Raw genomic sequence first — 25,179 nt, forward strand, 5'->3', positions numbered from 1 at the left:
ATGGCGCACAATTATATTTCTTTAAATAATTTTATTTAGAAACAATAAAAAGAATACAAATAAAATGAAACGTTTTAGTTTAGTTGTATAATAATTACATAGGTACTTATTATACAACAAAACATTTCAACAGGAATACATGCTCCGTAAAAAAGATACCACCGTTTTTCTTTCAATCAATGATTCGCATATTTACTCGATGCGACCGCTACACTAAAAGTTTTCCAATAAGTAAATGGATGTTGCATTTACTGAATGAAATATTTTATTCTGTATTGTCCTCTTTTTGTATATAGATGGTGTGATAGTTTCATTCAACTTTGGTAGATATAATATGTCGTAGTGCTCGTTAAAATTACTCATATTTGGTGCGTTAATGAAAACGAACTGACGTTAATTGCGAAGTCGGAGTTTAGTCTGAATATATGAATAAGCTGTGCAATATTTTCCATCCGAATATCAAAGATATATCAAGCATTTTCAATTTAAAAAATACAATTCACTCTTTTGTGTTTGTTTGTCAATAATTTACATATCGTGACTAATTGTTGGAAGTATTATTAGGACGTTGTATTCATTATTGTTTAATGTCATTATGATATTGATACGATTATTTGGAAAACTTCCAAACACTTTAATCCTATTCTAGCATCGATAAAAAACTTGGGAAGTCATTGTTTTTCATTCAGAACTTTTAAATAACAAACATGTGGAACGAATGAATTTTACTGGGATGAATGTATAAAAATGTTGTACCAAGCACAAGCTATAAATTGTGTACATCACAGAACATAATGAATAAACCACCAAAATATTGCTAGGTAAACGGCAGTATTTGCTGCGTCGCGTCCGCCGACCGATGATTGGTTTGTGATGGAAAGTAAATTGCTACGAAATAGTTCATGTTAGTACTGGTGTATTTGGAAGCATCTTGTATTTGTTGACATTGCTAGATTTAGTATGAGCATGAATCGTGTTGGGCAGTTTTAACGTTTATATGTAGTTGGGTAAAATATTTCTATTCAAAAGTGAACTCAAATATTCAACGCAAATTTTAATTATATGTAATTAATGTAGTTTTATTTAATGTACATACAAGAGTATAAAATCATACAGAAATATAGAAGGCAGTAAATAACACCTTGGTAATAATCCTTTTGTGGTCTAATAAACGTGTCAACACTAAAGTTATCAAAGTTCAAACATAACGCTAAAAGATAAGCTTCACAATGTTTGCTAAATATCTACTTATTACAATAGGTACATTAATGGTCTATTAATTAACTATATTCAAGAGTAAAAATAATAATAAGTATTTATACAGGGATATCTAGACGAAACTCGAAATTGTTAATGGAGAAAATAAATAATTATTCTAGTAGCGCGTGACTAAACCAACCCAAATAAAATGTCAATGTAATCGAAATAGTAAAACACGAAATGGTAAAGTAAATAATGAAACAGTATCAAAGGGTAAAATCAAACTTTTACACGAATACTAGATAGTGAGATTTACACGTCAATTTCAATCCTGTAGATATACAGATACCAAACCGTGCATTCAGTTAACAAAAAGCATCGTTCACAAACAATCACTAGACATAAACAACTATATGCTTTGTGTAACAGTGTATTCTCATGTTCATTAAACAGAAAAGGGGGACCCTACGTGTCCCCATTGTTGTACCAGATAGTAACGATATTGCTGTGCCATTTGCTCGTTTCCGAGATAAAGGTACCTTGTGCCGCTACAGTTTCTAATGGCAGCATCATTTTAAGATTACATTTACACTGAATGACGTTGAAACAGTTGAAGCGAATGTACAGGAACCCGCAATCTCCCAATAGGATTTCATGGTAGCTATAAACTGAAACTGGTTGGGGAAAATTTATTGTGCAAAAGATAATATTAAAAAAGGAGATACTAAGTGTGAAAAATTATTTAGGTTTACCAGAACAAGTTCTTATGAAATCAATGTCTGGTCCTTTATATATCCCAAAAGTAACAACAACAAATTATATCACAAAAAATAAGTTATGACAGGTTTTATTTTAATTTGATATTTAATATTTCATGAAATATGTTCATAAGTAGTATAGTACTATCACCGGATTTTAGATAGACATGTGGACTTTATGAAAATATTAAAAAAATATTACTCCTGCGTCGATACATATAAATAGATTTTAATATATACCTAAGTATTGAACATATAATATGTATAGGTCCTAATATCCAAATCTTAATTATAAAAATTTACTTAGGTACTAAATATTTTTTTACTAAACTACAATAGTTTGGACATTACAGCAACTTTATACAATAGAAAACAAGTAGTAATGAGAAGTATTAAGGAAAGCGTAACAAAACAAGTTTCTTCTAGAGCGAATGAAATTTTAAAATCCAAGACTCAGTAAGCCTTTGAAATCGCGAACGAGAGCGAAAAGAGTGCTCTACCTAGATCCCCTAGTAATTGCGTTTATCGGAGCGTTAAATGAGCGTAGCAAACTTTAATCAGTTCAGACTTTTTTTATTTAAAGTGCGCGTTCACTCATTTATCGGGTTGGTTGGATTGGTGACTGATTGCTAATGGATTCCGATAATTTGACTTTGTCATATATTAAAATATTGTAATTCGTTAATTAACAAAATTCACTATCGCTTTTAAACTCAGACACCTTGTTTAATGTGATTAAATTATGTCAATCCATATAAGTATAATATTTATGTAGGTTTTACATAATTCCATTACATTAATAATGAACGTAAATAGTACATGTATACAAAATGATACTACAATTTTAATTATTAACATGTTCACAACTGCCTACATACCTATAGATTGTACCAATAATAATAATTGTTAGGTATTACGAATCCATACAAAATAATATTATGTTATAGTTGTGGGACGTTTCAAAACCTGTTATTTGCATAAATATAATAGGATTTATTTCACATTGGAGTTATTAAGAAACTCATTGTTTACTAACCAGGCTAATAACGTGTTGCTCGAAATGACCTATTGTTTTCTTTTTCCAACACGAAGAAATATAGTCTATTCCGTCAGACCAAAAGAGTGAACCGTTACTATTTACAAATTTACAAATTTGGATTTACAATGTGAAGTTGATCGTATTATTCTATTATATAATCAGTTGTATTACAGTTTTTTTATTAATTTTGACAGCAATTACAAATAACTTAATACCATTTTTATATTAATGATCGGCACTGTATACTAATAATGTATTCTATCTAAGTTTTTTTAACGACTGTATGTGTCGGAATGAAGATAAAATAAAAAAAAATACATGTGTTCATTTATATTATATATATGTATATATTATTCCCAGTAATAACGTGTACTTTTAATAAATATTATACTTTTAGTATTGTAAATTGCATTAACAAAATCGTTTACATAAGCGCGTAAACTAAACATCTTACTACAAAGTGGTTCGATAACAAAAATGATCATTCTTAATGGGCATATCTGAATATCTGTTTGTTTACTTGCAATAATCTCGTCATATCAGCGATTTGTTAATATTTTGTAACGGTTGCTCTAGTTTTTGATGTCATAAGGCATAAGTATTCTCTTTGTTTCGGACCGGCGACGATGTTTCAATCAATTAATTATACGAAGAGAATCGAAAAGTTCTTGTTTGAAGATAAAAGAACTTAATAACTAATTATGAAATTGCTTTGAAATCAAAAGTTTATGAATATATTTTTAATATTATTATTATAATTCTTACATTTATATAATGTCATGATTGATATTACTATATTTATACAATTCAATTTAAAAAGCATTTCGAGAAACGCGACACATATTATTAACAAAGCAGTAACATTTAATAATGTTTCATTATTAAATGTTAATATATGTAATAATAATATAAATAGTAAATATGGAACTATGAATACAAATGTAAATTATGTATTTAAACCATTAGGAGAGAACCTGATTTAATAAAAGTATATATTTAGTTCACAGGCATACAGCTATGAAATAAATATATAATTTTCGGTAAATAATCAGTAAATTTATAATAAATTACTTCCGTAAATAAATGGGAAACAATGTTTTAATTTTGGCCATATTCACAGTGGAGGCATACATACTGGCACGCCTCCAGAGTGAATCTGGTTTTATTCAAACATTTCACAATAGTTCATGAATATATTTCCTTTACAAAGTGACTAGTGAGCTCCCGGATTGCATCATTGTGCTGAACAAAAATGCTGCAGAGCTAATTTCGCATGCACCATGCTCCTTGTGAATACAATTATGGGATCACGAATACGAATAGAACTCCAGTAATGAACTTGTTAAGATTGTTACTTTTATAAAGCATTTTATTTGTGACAAATCATAAAGTAATCATTAAGAAAACGGTTTCATTTTCACTGTTAAAAAAAAATGATAATTCGATATTTCGTGTTTGATTGTTAGAAATTAAAATTACCTAAACTAGTTATATAGCTTAAATACCTATTTAACTGTAATAAGATAATAGGATTAGAATGAGAAGTACCTGGATTTAACACTCTGCTCAGTCTATATTACAGTTAATGGTTTATGTTCAGAAATTGAGAATTAATGTAATAGGTTTTCATGAGGTAAATAAACAATATAGCACATATAGAAATTAAATTAAATTTAAATGAAAATCTCTTTGACTTTTCCTTCTACAAAAGGGACAGTTATAAAATATTATGTATAAAAAGATAAAAACATATCATTACAATGAGCAGGAATAAAAGCAATAAAGTGTAAACAATAGGCAGCCTTGTCGCTGATATTATAATTATGTTTATTGAAAAAGGCATTTGCATTAGAGTAAGACACGGACGTTGGTAACTGAATCACTAGAGAAACTCGACGAAATGACCTTATTATGAGCGTTGCGAAGATAAATCACGAACCATTACTGATGGCAAATTGATGCTAATGAAAATTGCTATGCGAAATTGTTCAACTTATTCAGCCCATAAAAAGCTATAAAACGCGACGATCGTGAACAGGTTGTCCACGACGAGTACAGTTACCCGACACACATTGTCCAAAAGATGAGCGTAAAAAGGTTAAAACATTTTGCGATGAATACTCCTAACAGATGCTTAAGATAAAACAAGTACTACCGGTTTCGCTTTATTGTTCTGAATACATATTGCAGGTCGTAGGTGTTTCACACTTGTTTTTTATCGTTTAAGGTCTATATTTGTACAACACATGCGCTTATTGTGCCTTACTTTGTACGTTTAAAACATATTAAAAAATGAGAGTCCAATACATATAGTAAACTGTTAAATAGCGTGGATGCACAAAATAAGTAATTTTTAAAGAATATTAACATTACGTCAAATAATATATAGTTACAATTGACTACGCAAAAAGTCTCTGCGTACGTTAGTAGGCCCATCTATAATTAAATACCGCTTTCTTTTACTAGAATCAAGGTGAGGCAGAAGAAATGAGCCGGCAAAATTGGTCCACACACACGCGGGAGTCTATGCAAACTCATGACCATAAAGCGTAATTATAAAGTAATAAGTACTTAGTAATAAGTACATCATGCAAATTGAGCTGTAACAGGAATAAAAGTACCGCTATTGTATGTTGTAATTGGTTTTCGAATGCAAAACAAAGATTAAATTTTTGAGACTTACATTTAAGTTTATAAGTTTATTTATGAATTTAGATACTATGAGTTTACATATATTTCTAAATAAAATATTTTATAGACACATTATTTAATACTCTTTCACAGACGAATGTACGCTTATTAAAAATCCACCTGGAAACATAATTACAACAGATATAATTTTTATTCAAATCAACTTAATATATACATTTTAGACTACACTCTTGATACATTAGACATTTTCGTATCTATTTCTCTCCGTTTATTTACTGTTACGAGTTAATTATAGTGTTAACGTATCTATAATGTTCAAGTTACTAAATTTCTGTATTCTTCTTCTTTTGTATTTTAAATCGTTCGTTAATCTCGTTCTATATTTTATTCATGGATAACATTTTATTAATTATTAATTTATGGATATATTATCATTTTATTAATTTATGGATAGATTGATTTATTTACTATGTTTAAAACACAAAAGATAAATGTTAAAAAGACATTTGGTGGACTTCAGAGCTTGTAGCATTTACATTTTCTACAAGTCTTCTATGAGTTATTCAGAGATAATGTGGAATTATTGGTGGTCTTTTATTTTACTTCCATTAATAAGTTATAAATACCTCACGTTTTCCTAGTTATCGCCCTAAGACGGTGCTTGCACTAGTTTTCATCCTTTTTTAAACCTGAATACGACAAGTCACGGATTGCTTTGCAATAGAAATAAATGGTAAGTATTTATAGAGTGAATTACCATCACGTGTTCTGTTTTGTTTTCTTTCGAATAAATATTTAGTTTGACATAAAAATATGTGAATATTTTGTTCTTAATCAGATATCCTGTGTTATTAAAATAGTTGGTACCCAACACACCGTAAAAAAATAAAGTTAAATTGTACTCGATCGATATTGAATGGAGTTTTTCTACCGTTATTTAACATTTCATGTGAGATGGTATAAAAATGTAAAAAAAATGACTGAAACCAATCAATTGAAATAAAGCTGCAATCGGAATAACATAGCATTGGATTGAGGTAAAAACTACTATCAATACGTAGATAGATTTGTCGAAATCCATTAAAACGCTGGAACCTCTAAAATATACAATATATAGGTACTCGTAGATATGTAAGGTAGGTTTATATAAAAAACGTCACGATCACAATCTGTTAAAATGTCCAACATGAATAAATGATTTCTGATGTTGAAATAATTATGCAATCATATCAAATTTGTTTCTAGTTTATTAAAAATAATAAAATTTCTCGAAATAAACCCAAAATTAAATATAATATTGAAATAGTAGCATATAATTAAAATAAGTATATTTTAATTACATGCTACCATTTCATAGCATATAATTAAAATAGACATGACGTGTAGATGAATTGCATTATTTTCATTACGAGGTCGGACATGGCTATCTGAACCCTAAAAAAATAGGAAAAGCTAAAGAAAAATAGTTAGCTAGTTTCTACAATATCATTACAATATGACTTGCTATTTATACATCGCATCGTCAAAAAATCATTGGATCACCAATATCTATTACAAAATAATGATTACTGTCCATTTTCGTGCCAAGTGAAATCAGTGTCTCAAATTAAATGATTTGCTTGTTTGATGGAAAGTAAAGCATGATTGCGTGAAAGTAAAACAAATCTAAAACAGAAGCACTGTAATGAAGCGTAGAAATCGGATTTAGTAACAGCAGTGAAGTTCGCGTGAGAAATAAACCTTTACGCGGTCATTGTGAAAATTATCCGTTGCACCATGCGGTTGATTTATATTTCGAATATCTATTATTTATTTAAATATAACGTATTACGAAATATTTCTACATTATACAGTTTTCATTTTTTTTATAAACAAATTCTTATAACGGTAATACAATGTAAATACTATCATAAATCACAACTTAGCAGCGAAATCTTAAATCTTCGCGACCTGATTGACCTTAATTACAAAAAAGAAACAGAGTACATACCCATTTCAAATCGATAATTCAATCATAATATATCAATAGCTATATTGGTAACACAATACCACCTTATAACGCATTCACTTTAATAATATATACTTGGCACCGACAGGTACAATTTTCATTCGGAAAACCCAGTTTTCCCTATTACAATATATGACACTACCGGTATATTTATTTGCACAAATTAATTAGAGAATCAAATAAAACATATATTTAAATATATATAACGGGAACGAACTCTATTGATTGCAAAAATAATGATTAATATCCATTCAGTCTTGGAAAAGATATCGAGTACATAGGGACATCTAATAAAAGCACATTTAAGTAACAGATGAATATTAGTAGTAAGGTACGATAAACTCTACCCTATAGTCACACCTCAAACTATGTCAACGCATCTATCATAGCATTTGATATTTCCAGTGTGTACTAAACAGAGAATGCAAGCAAATAGAGACCTTATCACAATAAAGTAATACTAAAATAGTATGTGCATGTTGAAAATAATCTGCATTGCTCCAGGCACCGAGTGAATTGGAATCGTATTGCGAAGCTATCTAGGCCGTGGGAGTGAACTTCTTAGATTGACAATAGATTCAATCAAATGGTTCGTTCATTATATTAGTGTAATATTTCATTATGATAGCATTAACACATTTTGATTTCAATATCACATTGATTTCAACAGAACAGAGAAAAACTTTGGGTTTATTTTTTGTTACTCTCGGAAGATGGTAAAAATGTTAACAAACTAAATTAATTCAACAAATAGTAATAGGCTCGCCAATGTGTTTGGCAAACGTTTTTTATATGACGTTAAGAATAAAAAACATCACAAAGATAGTAGATAATAATATCACTGTTTCAATAAAATTATCACATATAGGTGGTAAGTCGTGAAGACAAATTTTCTTTTTACAGAATAATAGATTCGAATTATTTATGCTTTGCCTTTGAAAGCGCTTACTGTTCCATACACAAAAGCATTTATGCAAAACATTGTTTACATCGTATAAACATTTGATGGAATCCTCTTTAAAGTTTCAAAATCTTCTGACAACAAACTTTAGGCCCGCTATCTAATATTGACAGTTCAGTAAGTTATTTCATAAAAGCTACGTAACAACAGCCCAGAAGCCCAGCAGGTACGCTTTGTTTTCTTTCATAATTCTTTTGTAATCCTGTGAGCATTTTTCTGACAAGAAAACAAAGCTTTTGAACTAGTAGAGAAATATTCATGTACTTATTTATGATTTTATTGGATATAAGGTGAAACAATCATATTTTTCTTCGTGTTAAGTAGGTCCGCTATATAAACTATTCTCTTTAATATAATTATTATAGAATATTTTTTTTATTGGGAATAATTTTCTACAATCCTTTAGTAAATTAACTTCTCTCTTCATAAATATGAAGATCGTAGATATAATAATTTATTTATATTTATTAAACCAGTATAAAGTTTATTAAGATTTATATCTTTTGAAATTTTAGTGAGTATATATTGTTAAATGTAAATGATGATTAGTCATATATTAAAATAACTATGAACTCTTTCTTACATTCATAATTATGCAAACAGGTGTCTAGTTTATACAAATTATGAATTTGTATGAGTCATTTATTGCGTTTAATTTTTGCGAGTCTATGAAAGCGCCCCATCATTGCAGACGTACCTACTAGCTACCTACTAGCGTTGCAGGTAACCGGAAGTTATTAGAGGGTCGACGACCCCGCCAGACGCCGCCCGCCCAAACAATGTCGATAGTGAATTTTACGAAACCAATTAAAATTTTATTTTACTAAGCAACTACCTTACTTAGCTATTATAAATGACACTGAGAATTACCACCAACCACACTATCATACGAGATAAATTTATTTTATTACTTTAATATTTTATTCATGCCGGCTATATTTCAATTTACGATATTCAGGATAGTAAACCACTAGTTCACGACGCTATTAATTAACTTTATATAAATAGTTATAGTTCGTATTTATGTCCATTATCACAGACAATTTTTTATAAACTTCTTATATTATATTACGTTATGAAATATTTAATATAGCATAAATCGTATTTAACAATAAGTACCGCAGTTCACATCAATGGACAATTTAATGCCTGACAAACTGTTAATTAACCGTTATTAATACTATACAGATACTGAACAAAACCAATAGAAATATAGAATTCTAATATTTTATATTGAACCGATAAATCGATTTATTGAATACATTATGCATTATCACTTCTAAGCCTTCTCTTTTCATTTCATAGTTATCCACGGCTCCGGTCATATTATCTCCTATTCCCTTAGGAACCTCGGTAAATCCTTATAGAATGCTCAATTACGTTGTATGCATAAGGGTAGTCTCAGGTCTTATTCTCATTGCATACTATTTTAGCAACAAAGCTGCATTTTATAATTATTAACTTTCAAGACATATTTTATTACTCTTTCACATCATTTAGAGATCGCACAGAATAATTTAAATATACAATGACATAATATTCGCGAATATATAAATCAATATTAGAGAGGCATCTATATTTTATTGATGGTATAACTAATCATCCAAATAGGTTTAGTTCTTTTTAAGTTGGTTGAAAAGTAAATACCCAAGTTGCAGTAACCAGCCGAAGTTGAGCTTCGCACTAATTGACGACAATCGAGAAGTTTCCATCTAGAACGAACTTTAGTTGGAGTTCCAATTTTAAACTACACTACAGGCAAGCTCAAATCCCAAGTTTAATAATAACAAGTTATGTACGGGTTGCTCGATATAATTTAATTTTGAGTTTTAGCCGCGGAATATAGAGGATGCGGGCGGCAACAATCTTTAAATTGCATAATATGAAAATATCAAAAGAATAATGAAATACATTCACAATTTAAACAAGCGTAATGGAATTAAAGTTTGAATAAAAAAATACAATTTTTAAGAATAAAGGGTGCTAGACTGTTATAGTAACTATGATGCTACAAAACAATTTATACCAAATAGATAAAGTCCTACCAAAAAACATCACCACAACCTTATTTTATTAACTCCAACATAATTAACATCATGAAACTATAACGTAGCTTCAGAATCGATATGAACGATAAAAGAAAGCTCCTAATTCAAGATTTATATACTTTGACATCATATGAAAGGTGCAATGTGTATCTACATAAAGTATAGTTTGGTTAATATATTGTACCACACTTTATTTTATAGGCAATAATTAACACTTTAATTACTACTAAACGCTTTTATCATCTTTATAACTTAATTTATAGAAAAAAGACTTGTACACACGACAATTTTAATCTGGGCTATTACTAATTACTCTGTCAACTAATATCTACTGTAAATGGAGTGTAACATGAGAAACTTCCAATTTCTCTGATTACGCAAATGGACCTAAATGAGGGAATAATTACAAAGCTGCGATTCACATGTGAATTTGGGTCAAACCACGTTTAGTGTCCGCAGCTTTAGGTTAAGGCCTACTTAAATCGACACTGACCTATGACATTAAATGGGCATTTAGAAGGGCACGCATTGGGGCCAACTAGTAGATTTTATAGGCGCTATGGCAGGAAATCAAACAATAGCAAGCTATTAAAACAAAGAGAGGCCTTGATATTAAAAAGAAATTGGTACAAGATGAAAATGTCCGTGACACAATTTTCGTGGTCTAATGCGACCACTAAAATTATGTCGCCGACATTTTCTTAATATCTTAATTAAATCTTAATATCTTGTGAAAGTTTTATAATTTATACTAAAAAACATAAGTCAGAAAAAAAATTATAAACAATATCATAATGATAATAACATACACATATCATCATTGTATTTGTTACTGTAATTTAGTTTCACTTTTTGTACATCAATTTATGGTAAAATGTCGTTAAACTTTTAACGATGCTCTGAAAGTGAGGCATAACTCTGGTGAGGTACAAATGAAAAATAAAAAATGAGGATGATATCAGGAGGAGAATTCGCCAGGAAATTCTTGAAGCCATCATGGGTAATGACTTCTTCCAGAAGAGACTTCGTTTAGCTCACTGTGGTAATCTTTGTACAAAAATTCGTCGAATTGTCTACATTACGGCTGAAATCGGTAGACAGAGGTTATTTTGTAATCTATGTTTCGCTTACAGGGTGAGATAACGTAAAGACATTTTTTTAAAACTGAAATATGAATTCTTCTTTTATTTAAGTACTTATTATTTAAGAATTGGTACTTAAACAAAAGTGACGTAACTGTCAGAAGGCTGACAGTTATGTCTACTAATGTACTTATATTTGATGCTGGAAAATGTCAATTAACATCGCTATCAGAAGCAGACAGATACAAAATGCTATCGCTCCATATTATCATCATGTACTTGAATCCAGAGTATCTAGCCTTGACAGTCTACGAATAGTTCGCATAGGCACCTAATTGTATTATATATATATCGTTTATGGATCAATTCGTATTATGTTATGAAATCAATTCGTACTCTATGTTTCGATTTTATTATCAGAATTATTTGCGACGAGCGAGAGAGGTATTTAGGTCGAATTAATTATTATAGGGGCAAAGAAATTAAAAAAAATAGTTATGATATAGACAATTTTTAAAAAGCTGCTTTTTTTACGTTTTCAATACAATTATTGTAATTGTATCTAGAAAATATATCTTTGCTAATTTTGTACTATTCTACAACAATTTCTACTGATTTTATAAAGATATAATACATTTTTAAAGAATTATAATATAAATCGCGTCTCTATTTAAAAATTGGAAGTGGATAAAAATATTCCTACTGATATACCCACCGGGTAGCATTAATACAGTACGAACATAACGGGGCTTGCAAATGAAAAATTCAGTGCATTTGTAGGCAGTGGTGAATGAGACCGACGCGCAAAGCGAAAAAAAAAATGCAATGCCGGCTGAAAAGCGGTTACATCGCCAAACAAGAAGAAACACTTTTTCATAAAGCGGCGCGTTATTTTTATTTATTATTCGAGTATTTTATTATTAAAAATTTTGTTATATAATATGACGAAATATAAATTCGCATAAAATTACTGTACATATATACTTAAATGTGGGTGTCATAATTATTTTTAAGTCAATCTGCAACTTTCTCTAAGTAAAAGCAATTATATTTTACTTCTGCCAGTAAAACTTACATACAAGTATTAAAAATAAACATATATAAATATTAAGCACAATCAAATATATACTACACATAAATTACAGAAAAATTGTCTATGCTCGGTAGCTAAAGTTTCTTTTCATTTTCATTCTTACATATGAATATTACTTCGAACGTATTAAATTTTTCCAGTCTCATGAATTCGACACCGCACGAGGGAAAATATGACTTCATTTGAATTCACACTTCAAAAATATTTTATATGTTTTATTATCTGCTCTATAGATTTATATATATATAAATATATAAATCTATAAAGATGACGAATACATATATGATAACAAGTAACTTTTTTCATTTATTCATTTATTTCGACAGTTTCAAATAGTTTGATACACAAATAAACATTGCAGCCATAAAAATGCTTTAAAGTCATATAACTTTAGAAATTCAGAAATCTCTGCATTTCTAAAATCGAATGGTAATGTCTGAATGAATGACAGACCCATATTCATTGAGAGCAGCTATTTGAGTCCCAGCTTTTTAAAATTCAACGGCACTTTTATGGTAATTCAGTAAAACTTTACGCTTCTTACCGATCTACCGGCCTCCCAAAATACCTGAAAAAGAGATAAAATTAAATTAGAATATTACACTTATTTAAAATCATTTTTAAAGATTAAACTGGGTATAAAATAGTGCCACTTTATATGATAGATATAACAAAATATCTTAGACACTTATAGATATAGTCACGATGTTGTGCAAAATAATTAGTACTTTGTCATAATGACGTTATAGAATATCTTAAGATTTTAAACCTATTGTGACAAGGTACAATAGCGTTAGTGCAGGCAATTGTAAAGCAACCGACGGTAGTGTCTATAGATTGAGGATTAAGGTAATCCTTCCAATATCAGAGAATATAATCCGCCGCCATCTTACCTATCGATTTGTAAGGAGTTATATGCTTTAATTGATTGAACAATTTCTTATACTCGTAAGACAAAAAATTTTGACAATTCGTTTAAATTAATATTTTCATATACATACATACATTTCTCGAATTAAAGTTGTGAGATAATCGTAAAATATAAAAAGTATTCCCAAATAAAAAACATCACGACGATTTTATTCAGTCTAGAAAGTGCAATAAACTTGTTTGCAATCTTTTGAAGCACAAATAAAGCTAAAACTACACTTATCTCAGCAAAATTTATGCGGGGACATGAATAAATCGAAAAAATAAAGGTGCAAGGGAAGCTTATCTGAAGAGATATTGGTACTATAAAACATCAGACGCGAATACTCGGTTATTCGGTTACAATATAAAGATACGTGAATCCTGGTGTTTATTGTTTGAAGAAAAATGAGAAGTTATTATCAAGTGTATATACGACAAAAATCCTACTTCTTCACATTGCATTACATTTTTATGTCTTTTACACTATGTTAACAATTTCAACATACTTGATTGAAAGTGATAATGTACATATTGTAATTAATGTAAGCCATTTTAAACTACTACCTACACCGCATAATTAGGTAAACAATTCACAACAAAAATAAATTATTCATCTATCTCCATAATTACTTTTGTTGGTATCTATAGTTTCTTACGTTGTCAGCAATATAACAAAGTTAGCATCCAAACAATACAAATCTATACCTATAAATTCTGTTTGATAATTTACTAAGCATTTCGTTTACAATATGACTATTGCGAATCTCTTAAAATGCTAGTAATATTACAGAAATGTAACTAATTATGATACAATCATTATCATTTTAATATCCATGAGTACTTGTACTGTAGTACTATGATATGAGGTAAGCATTTCCTGATAACAAAAAACTATTAATCTATAAGTAGAGACCTCATCCTCTGACTAGTACATTGATGATTACAACGCACTACTATCATTTTAATAATACGTAAGTAAATACTCATACGTATAGTTTTAATGTTAAAATATAACATGCTCGTAGTCTGTGCATTATTTTTCTATTTAAGTATTTCTTACCATAATTAGTAAAACCATTACCACTAACAATTTTAAGTAACGGTACTGTTAAAGTTACTGTTATATTTTAACAGTGCCTACCTATGTATAACTGTTGTCGGGATATGAGGTATTTCTTAGTAATGATAAGCATATGGTCTACGTAATGGTAACAAACTGACAGATAATAAAGTTAATCGGGGTAACACTGACCTTTGTAAATATTGCATACGATATAGGTATGAATAATATAATGAAAATAAGTTTTAAAAAGTTGACAATGGGAAATACTTTCTACCTCTAATTATTATCAACTTGTATTCTAACATTCAATCTAAATTGCAGTTATTAAAATGCAATATAAAAATGTAGATTACATGACTCTAACTATAAAGACTAAGACAACGAAACTATTTTTCTTTCTCCATTACTTTTTGGAAAAAACAAAATGATACACGTAGATACAGCCGTGTTTATGTTTTTTATTCAATTAATTTTAATGAAAAAATTGAAAAATAAATATAAGTACCGAATACAAATAATTTCTCTACAATTTTACAGCAATGTCTAAATTTTCAATAATAGCCATTTTCCTTTGTATAACCAAAAATGAAACGGGGCCGCGATAAAATCAATCATTGGCATAAAAATCCCTCCCCAAGGCAAATCGGAGGTTAATCTCTAAGAAGACGATGATAATGGGACCACCAATTACCATGATAACATCGGTCGATCTTTAATGTTAATGGGGGAGAAAATATGCGTTTCCATTGTTGGAAATACGGTATATTATCTAAATTAAAATGGACTAGTATCATGTTACATTAAAACATCTGAAATCCATATATACATCTATTGTTTTATAAATACGAAATTGTCTGTCTGTCTGTTAATTGCCAAAAATCACGGCCGGCTGAACGAATTTTATTGACATTTGACGTCATATGATTGTATCACGAGGGATTAAAAAGGCTATCTTTTATCTAAAAGAAAGGTGAAGTCGCGGGTAACAGTTAAATTTTAAGAAAATCTGACAAATTGCATTAGACAACCAACTTTGATTTCGTCGATCAGCTTAAAAAAGAAATTCAGGCGATAAATAAAATAATGTTCTAGCTGAAATAGATGTCCTCAAGGCTGTGATAATATATGAATGTTGTCCTACTGGTTAGAAACACCCTGCGGTATTCTTTGTGTTTGAAATATGCCACAGGTAGACTCAAATAGGGCAATGATGTGATACGGATAAAATTTATGGGATAAGATAAATTAAATACACATAAAAGTCACTTTCACAAAAAAGGCCAGTGACAGAGTGAAAGAGAAATTTAATAAATATTGACTTATTAATGCGCGTGGATTCAATGATATATCTAAATGATATATTATTGTTGATAAACAATCATTATGTATGGAGCGATTATAAAACGATATTCATGTACTAAATCCGACTACAATGGTCGGTCGAAGCTGACGTATGACGCAATGTCTGCAATAACTGCTTAGTTAATAATGTAGTTTCTACAAACCCAAGAGCAGTGTAATTTGATGAATTATAATTAAGTTGTACACAATCACCAAGCGTAAAATACTTCTATTAATAATTGTCTTCAAGTTTAGCTTCAAAATTATTATAACAGTTTATTCTTATAGTTGTATACATAAACAAACACAGAATATCCTGTGTGTCTAAAGATTTTAAAAAGTACAAAATTGTTACATTCGTCAAAAAAAAAATATATCTGAACATTTAAAAACTATTTTTTTTATTCTTATGATAAGTTATCCCAAATTGAATACTTGGGATAACTTATCATAAGTTGCCATTCACAAGATATAAAATGATTTAAAAAATACATAGTATCTACAATATAGCTCTAACTATTCCTAAACTATAAGCTATATTACTCGTTGAACAGTGTTAATATGCTCGCAGCTTCCGTAATTTTGTAATCGGTTTCCTTATTGATCAACTGTCCGAACCATATGTCCATGGCTATATTGTACAACCAGCCATAGCAAACGGCCAATATTTATGACGGGAAAATAATTTAACGGTCCATAACCGGCGTGTATTGTAAACAAGTTTTATAACAATGGAGATGTAATCGTATCCAAAACAATTTAATTTTACATGGTTACGATAAAAACTGAATAATTTGTTAAATATAACTGTTACGTTTTATAAACTGTTACGCGAGTTTCTACGGAACTCAAGTTCTTCTTCGGTCACAATTTAAATATTATGTACCATAACGTAACTTAGTGAAAGTATCATAATCTAATTTGCATGTCATTTGAAATGATATCTATTTAAATTTACGATAGCATCATAGTCAGAAAAGGAAATACAAAATATTTCATCATTTTCTCGGAGAATATCATCTGGCAATGGAAAAGTCTTAGAGGATTTAGAAATAAGCCGACTCATATGACCCCACACTCTATTGACCATCAGATAACAATTTTAGTGCCTGTATAAAATCGAATACGGAGGATTGAAAGAAGCCTACAACTTCGTACCTATAATATCGTACGTATGTAAAATTGGTACTCAAATTGGATTCAATATTAGATTGAAAGTATGTAATGGAATATTAAAGTATATTCTCTAATATTAGGGTAGCAACAACGAAGAAGAGTTAGAGTTTTAAAAATAGACGTCACTCGTATAATATAAATACTATTTTTATTCTTTGTTTTCTTAAGTTTTTCACATATGACTCACAACCTAACTCACATGAAATCGTAGATCTATCCACAAAAAATATAATTACAGGTATGTATATTCTATTTAAAAAATAGTCATTATAACAAATTTGTATGAAATGAAAATCATTGTAAACCCTAACGGCGTCAATAAAAACTTCAAAATGATTGAGACCATTATGGTATTGTACCTATTGATTTCAAAAAGTATCATCATAATCTGTTATGCCGTGACGCGCATATAAACTACAATCAACTGAGATTTGATAGCCGATTGATAGACAAGGAAATTTACTAAAATAGCTTAATTAAATAAAGCACAATTAATAATGACTACAAAATTTGCCATTAACACAATATTATTAGTGTATTAATTTGTACAATACAATGTAAAATGTAGTATAAACGGCAAAGTTGGAACATGTCCATGACATGCAATAACATGTAACATTACCAATTAATGTTGAACCATGAAAATTTCTCTCTTAACTAATATAAACTAAAGCTAATATTATGAGGCCACAAATATAGGACTGAGTAAGGAAATGCGGTGCACAGGCACATGCGGGCATTCATTAAGCCAGGAGTTCTAGCAAACTGAGCATTTAGCGTAAAAAGTCCGGCGGGAAATAAACTACAATTTTATTTTTACTTTTTGAACGCATTTGTTACTGCTAGTTAAAATGCTCGTTTAAATATGTAAGCCTTAAATGTTACAAAGCTTATATGTAATAAAAGAAAAAGCAGCTGAAGATAAAATTAACACATTCGTTGGAATAAACTAACAAGAGTATTTTTTTCAGAATTAATATTAATATCATAAAAAGATATAGTAGACGAAATATTGAATAAAAAATATATATCATAAATGATGTATTGCACAAGTTTGGTGAAGTTCATGACTTTAACAAAACTACAGGATTACTTCCCATTATGCACTTCTAGAAACATCTCGTAATTTTTAAAAGCATAATTCCTTACGACGACTATCGTAACTACGCAGTGATACACTTGAATGATCACAACTGTTCAAATAATTGCGGTACCGGTAATTTTCACCGGTATTGCACATGCGTAACACAGCAATTATAGGCAGGGTTGTCAACCGTAAGAGAATTCTCGAGTTTTTTGTCTTCGTTACGAGAAAATGTTCATCCTCCTATAAATATGTACGAGATTTGACATACGAAAATCGGATAACTACGATGTCATACTAGGGTTATAAAGCCAAACAGAGCTTTACTAGATTTGTGATTCCTTTGTCAGAGGATAAATGTTTTATGATTGCCAACCTTGATTATAGGAAAGCATATGTCGTAGATAGGTATAATAACAGTTGGAGTGTAACATTAGCACGTTAATGAAAAACGTAGTCTTTTACGTTCATACACTACTGTTTTTCAGAGTTCTAGAACACACAGTTACGGCTACTAGCTACTTGCGGCTAAGAAGCAAGTGCGATTGTAAGCATTTTCATTCATTACCTGAGCATTCTTCTAACTACCCCATATCTTCCAATGAAACATCTGTTACATCCGATGGGCTAATCATATTAATTATTCTGGATTAATATTCTCCCTGAACAAGCCCTGCTGTGAATGGGCCTCGGAGGAGTATTAGGTAGTAGGAGTACAGATGGCCTTCGGGGGAAGCGCATGTAGTGGATTTATGTTCTAGGTTCCCCAGAAAAGAGAGAGTTCGCCAGAGAGAGAGAGAGAAAGCCGTTGTTGTCGTGGCAGTGTAGCAATGTGTCATCCGGTCAACAAACATTTTAACATCAAATCTGTGCTGTGAAGAGAAAATCCCTGCAAAACTATTGCAAATAGTCGTAAAATTTGCAGTATTATGTCACTAGTTTTCTAAGATTGCATTTGGTATTGTTATCAAAATTAGCACGATTCAACATTGTAGAGGGGATTAAGTTAATTTTAGAGCGTAGGTAAATTGTAAACTTACGTAACGCCTGCTAGGTATCATCTGTCACTGTTCTAATTAAGTTCGGAACATGTCAAATGGAATCGCATGAGAGCGGCTTGGTTTTGAGCCTATAAATGATAGTAAATATAGATACAAAATATTTTAATCCATTAATCCGCCAAAATAGATAGCCGCCCCATAGTTGGAAATGATTGATTTACGATACCCAACAACTGTCTATCGTTGTAATTATATTATACTTTGTTGCTGTGGACACAATTTAAGTTACATAATAACGTAAAAGTTATACCCCCATTAGCTTCAGAAATATATCATTTATTTATTGTAGTTAAAATCTAACAATGTATGTAATGTCTTCATTGTATGTAGCTCTATGTGTGTACCTAATGGTGACACAGTATTATTTACCAAATTAATAACTATCCAATCTCTAATTACAGCCGTGACGATATGTTTTTTTATAATAAATAATATACACAAATTCAGACTACTGAGATATTCACAGCACATATTTTGTTGTAAACAGCTAAATCTACATTTACATATATAGGGTATTGTCCTAATTGTCAGGATCGTGAATCAGAAGTAGGCCTTGAAACTAGATCTTTGCCTGAATAAGCCAAACCACAGTAAATATCCATTAGTGTAGTTGTATAAATTCGTCATAGTCAGTTTACGCTTCTAGTTCCTACAAATCAATGAACAGCATTATTTCTATCTAAATTAGTTTTACGAATATTTACTGTATATTTTTATAGAAATATTTATATTGAATATCATAGATATTCTATATTTTATTTCAAGAATCCTGCTTTTGCTATGTTCCCTAGAAGCTTCTTACGATATAATGGAGTTAAAAGAAGGTGGATTCTAAGTAACACATTTAAGTTTCGCAGCTTTACTTTAAAATTTAGAGCACCATTTCGTACGCTGTGTAATGAAAGTAATATATTGTATTTTGAAACTTTAAAAAAAAATCTCCATGAGTATATACTAATAATTCCAGAAATATAGCTCCGAGATAGGACAGGCAAACGGGCAATGGATAATAGTTGTTTTTCCTGTTTGTGTATGTTTTAGGTATGGTATAATTAAAACATTAATATGTGAAGCAAAAACTTTGTACGCCTTTTTACGAAAATTGCACGTACGATGACTTTTTACGAAAATGCGGAGTATGAAATTGTGTGCGAAATTTCATATTACCTCGGTCCGTTATAGTTTATATGGAAAAGAAGCATAATGTTAATATTTTTTAAACTTATGCATTAAAACAGACTACCAATATATTATACGACTGATAACAAAATGTCAAATCAGCGAATCGTGCTTTGTTTCTGTGCTGTTTTCAAAGTAATCTATATATTAATACGTAAAACGTCTTTGAAAATAGAACCTTAGTAATATACAGAGTTATAATTTAAATTAATTATGGTTATATTTCGACCATTGGGCGACCACTAGTTTATACAATTATACCCGTTACATTAATAAGTTATTTAAAATTTTAGACTAACTTTCTGGCGATTGGAAACATCGAGAGCTATCTGATTTTTTTTCGGAAGAAAACGGTGGACTCTCTTTCAGGAGCTCCTGTAAAGTACTGGTGTAAGCATAGGCAACGCATAATAATCTGTAGGCAAATCGAGGAAACCACAATACAGCAGCAAATAGCAGTATTGTGGTTTCCTCGATATGCCATAGGCATTGCTATTAAATGGGCTATCTTACTACTTTAACAATACCATAAAAACCTTTTACTCTTATGAAACAATCTGTAAATAATTAGGCAGTCTCCTATAATTTATTCAACTGATTGGCTTTGAATAGATTTTTGTAGGTGAATTTAAATTAATTTGATTCGGTCTGTAAATCGAACGGGCACTTCATTCATCATGTGTACTAAACCGTAACCGTACCTACATCTCATTACTCTTAAAGTAAACTTCTCAAAATCCAGATGATTCTTTAAACAATAGAAGAAAAGCCTGTTATCATGCATATTCTATTTGAACACAACGTAAGTAGACACGAAGACTAGAGGCATTACGCCACCGTGCGCCGATTATTCAGACTACAAGATGATTACGTTTAAACAAACCCGTGTTTATATCAGTTGTAATATGAACTTTAACCACTAGACATTAAGAGATACTAAAGTCATTACGAAAATGTGAATGCTGGCAATGATACAATGGCTCGCATGAGTCAGCTTTGAATATGACTACCTGAACAGGGTCCTTGCCACTGCTACTCTCTATTGCTTTATAGTGATCGTGACTATGAATTAATTGTGCAACACTAACTTGATTTTTTATTCCTGTGTTTCATATTTGTCAAAATCAATTCAAGACTGTTTCGAAATATACTCTACAGATGAAATAGTCTTTAGTCTTTATATTTAGATATTGTTCGAATATGGCTCCACAACTTTTAATTTGGTACATATACACGAACAAGAAGGAAACAAAGCAGCGTTTTTTTATTCTGTTAAATAATAGTTGTTTTCGGCATGCAATATACAATGTAAACTTTTTACGAAAATGCGGAGTATGAAATTGTGTGCGAAATTTCATATTACCTCGGTCCGTTATAGTTTATATGGAAAAGAAGCATAATGTTAATATTTTTTAAACTTATGCATTAAAACAGACTACCAATATATTATACGACTGATAACAAAATGTCAAATCAGCGAATCGTGCTTTGTTTCTGTGCTGTTTTCAAAGTAATCTATATATTAATACGTAAAACGTCTTTGAAAATAGAACCTTAGTAATATACAGAGTTATAATTTAAATTAATTATGGTTATATTTCGACCATTGGGCGACCACTAGTTTATACAATTATACCCGTTACATTAATAAGTTATTTAAAATTTTAGACTAACTTTCTGGCGATTGGAAACATCGAGAGCTATCTGATTTTTTTTTCGGAAGAAAACGGTGGACTCTCTTTCAGGAGCTCCTGTAAAGTACTGGTGTAAGCATAGGCAACGCATAATAATCTGTAGGCAAATCGAGGAAACCACAATACAGCAGCAAATAGCAGTATTGTGGTTTCCTGATATGCCATAGGCATTGCTATTAAATGGGCTATCTTACTACTTTAACAATACCATAAAAACCTTTTACTCTTATGAAACAATCTGTAAATAATTAGGCAGTCTCCTATAATTTATTCAACTGATTGGCTTTGAATAGATTTTTGTAGGTGAATTTAAATTAATTTGATTCGGTCTGTAAATCGAACGGGCACTTCATTCATCATGTGTACTAAACCGTAACCGTACCTACATCTCATTACTAATAGTAATTGTGTTGATAATATAGGTACCTACTTCTGGTAACCGCTTTGACTTTGCACAGACACACAAAGTACACATTTTCCAATTGCTTTAATGATTGATCAACTAATATATATACTGTATAAGGGATTTACGTTCAACTATTTTTTTATATCTGGTGTTTAAATAGAGATTTTTTTTGTATCATTCGTTAAGAAAACATTTTTCTAACGTAACTTTCATCTCAAAGTGAATTTATGTGGTCGATAATAAAAATTACTAATGGACAATTAAGTAACTAAACGCTTCGCCGACTACAAATTGCGTGTCGTGATGTCAAATCTTTGTACAACGACCGATGGCGAAATATCTGCAGTCAATCTCTTCTTGACACGTAACTGTGGTCGTTTACTTCTTTTCTAGACATTGGTTTATGAAATCAAGAGAAATCTCACACAGTAATTAAATGCCGCCTAATAAAACTTACATTTTTTAAATAAAAATATAACTATATATATATATATATATATGAGATATAATAAAAACACTCACTCTACTTATTAAGCAAATGATGAATTGCATTTAATTTTTATTATAATTACTTTTAGTTATTCATTTCAATCAAAGTTTTAATAAACAAAAATAAGCATAGCACTACGAAATAAGTATAATTTATTTAATGTAAAAACATACTTTGAAATCAATAACGTATTGGATAAATAAACAATATCATGATATGATCACCTTCTTCGTTATCAGTCGGTTGACTATGCTATGTCATTTCAACAGTTTCTAAAAAGTATAAAGCTATATATCGTTACTATTATTATTATACCAGCATTATATTTTAATTTCAATTTATAACCACATTAATAATGATACGTAAAATATACAAAGACCTTTCTCCTTTCTTTTCTTGAATAGAAGCTATCATTAAAATAGTAATAAGATATCTTTGCCAATAAATCGAAAGTGAAATTCATTTTAACGATCAATAATGAGGAATTAATAAAATTATATGTTTGTAGCCAGTACAGTAATTCCGATATCACGCTAAATTAACTGTTTACTATAATGCAACGAATCATAATAGAAACTCTATATGTTGTATCTTTCTTTACATACTGTAGAAAATTACTTATATAAATCTTCATATGTGTACCTGTGTAGGACACAGCTATTTCCACTACAATTTTTTTAAATAATAAAGTGCTTAAGTGTAGGTTCGCAGTAGCATTCAATACCCTTTGTGCCATATATAAGTTCAAATATTAAATTACTATACTTAATAATTTTCTACTACCTGTCCGAATCCTGGGTGGCATATTTGGAAATCATTAGGAAATCAAAAAAATATTCACTCGTTTTCTACAAAAAGTGGAAATTGAAATAGATTAATGTTTTTCAGGTATATGAAAGTAGGTATCTACATTATGTACGAATTTTAGAGTATAAAAATGAATCCAATAACATACACAAATTTTATGAAATAAGAAGACTCATTTTACTAACGGAAATGCTAATAGGTATATAACACATAAATATTTGAATGTAAGACTTTATTTTACTGTAATAAATAAATAACTTGATACTTGTAATTTCATTATATCTACATATTTTAAGCAATTACATAAATAAACTTACTTCATTGCAAAGTGACTCCTGGTGATCCATTTAGCATATAAACCATAATATTCATTAATATTCTTCAAATAATTATTTATACGTTATAATGGATTATGCGCAAAACAACAGACATAATCACACACAGGGACGGCGTGAAGCAAACTGAATTATGATATTATTTTATATGTACGAGTACCTAAACAATACTAACAAAGCAAATGTAAGTAGGTGATAAAATTTATATAAATTGTTTATTTCAGTAAATAAATACACAGACAATCATACGTACCTATAGTTATCTACTGTCAGATTTACGTCTAAATTTGTATATGATAAAAGCAAAAAAAAATGATAGCAAAGGCTGAAATTAAGATGGCGCGATTCTTCTATTTAAAGGTTATATATACAAAATGATATGCCAAGTAAATACTAGTAAGGAAGGTCGAATGATGAATGTATTCACAGGTGGTCTATACGCAACCAACACACACATATACACAGTGATCAATAAGATCATTTAAAAATATCAAGACATTGACATTATCGATGGATTTAATAATAAACAAGATAACTTGAATTGCAAATATAATCTTTTAGATATGAATCATGGTTTCACGTGATTTTTATAAAAGAGAAGTAAAAGGAATTATTTTGTCAGAGACACAATCCTCAACTAGATATATATGAATATATTCGTATGGTATGGTAAATTTATAATATTGAATGTAGTAAGTAATTTTATTATTGTGGCAACGTTCCTAAAAATCCTACGAGAATATGAGATAAACGATTCTCGTCGGAGGCGCTGCGGTGAACAGTTAGTTTA

The 25,179-nt window shown here is 29.9% G+C and overlaps 1 protein-coding gene across 1 annotated transcript in view; it reads right to left on the reverse strand.

The window, feature by feature from the left end:
- Positions 1–25,179, reverse strand: part of LOC131847122 (rap1 GTPase-activating protein 1-like) — a 59,873-nt gene that overhangs the window by 27,108 nt on the left and 7,586 nt on the right. Inside the window, exon 2 of the mRNA XM_059196588.1 lies at positions 13,386–13,409. Within this exon, the coding sequence (XP_059052571.1) occupies positions 13,386–13,409 (24 nt within the window). The remainder of the gene's footprint in view (positions 1–13,385; positions 13,410–25,179) is intronic.

This window comes from Achroia grisella, unplaced genomic scaffold (genome assembly GCF_030625045.1).
Source record: "Achroia grisella isolate CSIRO2021 unplaced genomic scaffold, CSIRO_AGI_Agris_v1 utg516, whole genome shotgun sequence".
Classification (NCBI taxonomy): domain Eukaryota; kingdom Metazoa; phylum Arthropoda; class Insecta; order Lepidoptera; family Pyralidae; genus Achroia; species Achroia grisella.